This window comes from Tachysurus fulvidraco, unplaced genomic scaffold, assembly GCF_022655615.1.
Source record: "Tachysurus fulvidraco isolate hzauxx_2018 unplaced genomic scaffold, HZAU_PFXX_2.0 HiC_scaffold_261_np12, whole genome shotgun sequence".
Taxonomy (NCBI): domain Eukaryota; kingdom Metazoa; phylum Chordata; class Actinopteri; order Siluriformes; family Bagridae; genus Tachysurus; species Tachysurus fulvidraco.
Genome location: NW_025927098.1, coordinates 1 through 4065, shown reverse-complemented (window position 1 = coordinate 4065; position 4065 = coordinate 1). Strand labels below are relative to the sequence as shown.

The window sequence follows — 4065 nt, the reverse complement described above, 5'->3', positions numbered from 1 at the left end:
CAGTTAAAGGTGCCAAAGGTTCCCAGCCGTCTATCTCTGCAATACAAGCACCGATTGGCTCAAATGAGGGCTTGTTTGATTCGTTAGGACCTGGGCTATAAATATGACATAAATTTAGAATTTGAATACCCCAATGAGAAGTTAGAGTGGCAAAACCAGATGATGGCGCACTACTGTTTCCAGTTTTCGGAACACAAACGGAATATTTGCGGCGCGACCAGAGCGTTTTGGATTAAAAGGCTTACAGATTCCACTTCTTGGACCTGTGTGGATTTTTGTGGAATATTTGTTTTGGAATATATTACCCCAGTGAAGAAAGGGACGCGTCTAAAGGTAAGGGAAAAACCGGTCTAGCGCCACCTAGGTCAGTTTTGTCCAAAAAAAATTTCTAATAGTATGAAGGCTGTGAATCATATTGTGCTTTGTGTGTGGGCTTAAAAAAATATTGAGAGTATAAACTTTACTAGGTAAATAGGTTTTTTCGTGTTTTTAGAGGATTTGATGCTTTAAAGATGAAATGAAGCTTGTTTCTGGGTCATCCCTTAGTGGTCACTTTGACGACCTTAAGTAAAAACAATGAGGCCATTGAAATGTCAAATTCATATTTCAAGAATAAAAAACTAAGAATAATTATTTAAATTAAAATTACAGACTTTCTATTGATGGGTTCCAAAAAAGGGATATTTTACTATTAGGAAAACATTAGATTTTAAAAATATATTTCTTGTTTTACTACTCTTATGGTATACATATTATCCGGTTTTATTTATCAGACATATTATCCGGTTTTATTTATCAGAATAAAATTGATAATATTATTAAGGATTTTGTGCCTGAGGTGGGATATGGTTTTTTTTGGAGGGCACCCGTTTCGTAGAATGACTCAGTCAGTGTTTATGACTTTATTGTAAATCCCAAGAGAACATGATCTTATATTTAGGACACACATTAGGACAGTCATTAGATCTTCAACTTGTTGGTTAGATGGTGTGAATAAAGAAAAAGCGAACATTACAGGCCTTAAAGCAGTTGCAGTTTAAATATACAGGATACAGATAAGGACCAAAGGTTGAGTAAACCTTTACTGTTGCACTGTCAGTAAAATTGAAAATTATTTGTACTACAAATACGAAAAAGTTGTAAAAACATTTCTCCATCTGTCTTTGTCTGTAATCATTTATTATTTTCTGTCAGAATATAGGATGTGTGATGGAAAATAAAAATGGATAATTGTGTGGTGGTTGGGGAAAACTCATAAGATGCAGGTGGAGAAGAATTTTGTTTCAGTGTACTTGGAGTTTTTATACAGGGATGTTGTTTATTCATCTCACTGTGGTTCACGAGCGCAGTAATACACAGCTGTGTCTTCAGTCTGCATGTTCTGTCCTGTTAATGTCATTGTGCTGCTGGACGTGTCTCTGGAAGCCTGAAACCTGCTTTTCAGTTTCTCACTGAAGTAAGTGTTACCATCACCATATATACCTCCGACCCACTCCAGAGTTTTTCCTGCAGGTTGTCGTATCCAGTATGTACGGTGGCTGCTATCAGTTAATGAATATCCAGACACTTTACAGGTCAGAGTCAGTGACTGACCAGGAGTTAATACTGTGGATCCGGTCTGGATCAGCTCAACACTGTGAACACCTGTTAAAGAAAAGTTATTTTAATGATGTAAAAGCAAAAAGCTTTAAGGAACCAAAACTGTATTACATGTCAAATGTAAAAACACTTACAGTGTACGGCTGCCAGCAGCAGCAGCAGTAGGGATGTAGAGATCATGGTGTGTGTTGGAGCAGAAGAAGTAAAAGCTCTTGGTCTTTGTTGCTTAAATCTATAACAGAGGAGGACATTTGCATAGAGACCCTCCTTATCTTAGGGTCAAAATGGGATGGATTATATATATATAAATATAAATGAAAGAACTTTCCCATCTTTTAAACATGTCTGTATTTTTTAGAGATATCTATCACTGCAGCTTGAGTTTATGTTTGAACCAATAAGAATTTTAAGCAATGTGTTAATTAGTAAGTTTATATACTATCAGGTGAATTAATAGTAAGAAAACTAAATTATAGTGTTTTTATTTGTCCAACCTGTGTTTAACAACACAAATAACCAATCACACATTATGGAAAGAGTGAAAAAGAAGAGAAAATGTAGATGTTTGTCTGATAATGACTGATACTGAATGAGTCTCATACAGAATGCAGTTTGTGGATTCACTTTTTTTCACTTTATTTGTTGAGCTCTGCTGCCTCCTTCAGTTGTTTCAGTTATTAAAGCTCAGACTATGAGAACAGACTGTGTGTTAAACACAACACACTGCTGGAAACATGCTGTATTATTCCTGAATCCACTCATTAAACACTGATTCCAACTGCTGGTTAAAAATCCTGTAAAATGAAGGGATTAATAATGGCTCAGAATGAAGACTCTTTCAATATATATATTTTTTTATTTATTTTAAAATGACTTTGTGTGACTGTGTTTTAAAATGCTGCAAACGATTCTGATTTCATTCCAGTGGAAGAAAGTGAAAGTGTGACTGAGATGATTTATTAGTTACACTGAGAGGATGTCTGTAACATGTCTCATAAGGTTTTTGTAAGAGGAATCCACTATTCTGTCTCACTGTGGTCTTCGAGCGCAGTAATACACAGCTGTGTCTTCAGTCTGCATGTTCTGTCCTCCAATTGTTATTGTGTTAGTAGAAGTGTCTCTGGAGATGCTGAACTTATTTTTCAGTTTCTCACTGTAGTACGTGCTCCCACCAGTATCGATGAATCCAATGTACTCCAGAGCTTTTCCTGCAGGTTGTCGAATCCAAGCTGTTTCATAGCTCGTAACTGAATATGAAACCTTGCACTGGATGGAGAGACTCTGGCCTGGCTGGACTGTCATGGAAGCAGGCTGAGTCAGTTCCTCACCATGCACATCTGTGGAGGAAAACACATGGTGATATCTCACACAATATATGCTGCACCTTTATTCTTCATCTAGTAAATGAATGAATTTGATAAAGCACTCACAAGAAGCAGCTGCCAGCAGGAGCAGTAGAGATGTAGAGAACATGGTGTGTGTTGTTTGGACTGGAGTCTTCTCTGTTCTCCAAAGTTTAACAGACACCATCACATCATATAAATAGAGTGAGATCCAGCTCTGACACTTGGATTTGTTTATCTGCTGATGATGGGAGGAGAATGTATCTGAAATGTATTTATATCATGAGGAGGAGATTCATCAGATCTGAATTTATAATGGAACAGCAGCCTTTTCATCAAATACTGTCATTTTCCCAAACCAGAAATCTTAAAGTTTCAATGAAGTAAACAAGGAACACAAATTAATTTTAACATAGTTATTACGTATGCTTGAGGACCCTTTGATTGATACGTACAAGATCTAAATCAATCAAATGTTTAATCTGGCTTTTGTTTGTATGAAATTACACAATCATTCGTTTCACTCGATCAACTGCACTTGAATTTTCCATGAAATCAGGTTTTCCATAATAAAGAGCCTTATTTACTGATCAACACTAAACAGGTCACCACAGACATTTTATGTAACTGAGTTTTATCCGAGTGTCATGATGCTGGATGCAGTCAGAGCAGAATGTGAAAAGAGAGATTGTCTAAATGTGCAGAAGGAAACAGATAGAGATGGTGGAGTTTGTACAGACTGCCCTCTAGTGGCAAAAAGACCTGGTGTCAGATGATACAAACCTAAAATGAGAAAAAGTTTCAAATGTCCTGGCTGTCAATTAAAAAAAAACTTTCACATGGACCATCAATGAAAATAAAGTAAGAAGGAATTCAGTAATGGATCATTTTTATCAGCATGGTTTAAAAGAGAGAAAACACTCAGATACAGTATCAGCAGTAACATAGTAAATCATTTGGTTTAAATAATCAGTTAATTGGGAAATCAATATTAGTCTCAATGATTATGGCACTCAGCTCTTTTTCTCTCTTTGTGAACATTAGCTTCCATATTTCTCAATCTGTCAGTTCAACTCAATTTATTTCTGTAATGCATTTAACAATGGACTTTGTCTCAAAGCAG

At 36.1% G+C, this 4065-nt stretch overlaps 1 gene segment (V, D, J or C); it reads right to left on the bottom strand.

The window, feature by feature from the left end:
* Nucleotides 1-1341: 1341 nt before the first annotated feature.
* LOC113637524 lies at nucleotides 1342-1760 on the bottom strand (the record flags this gene model as incomplete). The annotated part of the segment is given in 2 exon segments: nucleotides 1342-1644; nucleotides 1734-1760. Coding segments are annotated over 2 exon segments (330 nt in total), but the record flags the coding sequence as incomplete, so codon positions are not given.
* Nucleotides 1761-4065: the final 2305 nt, after the last annotated feature.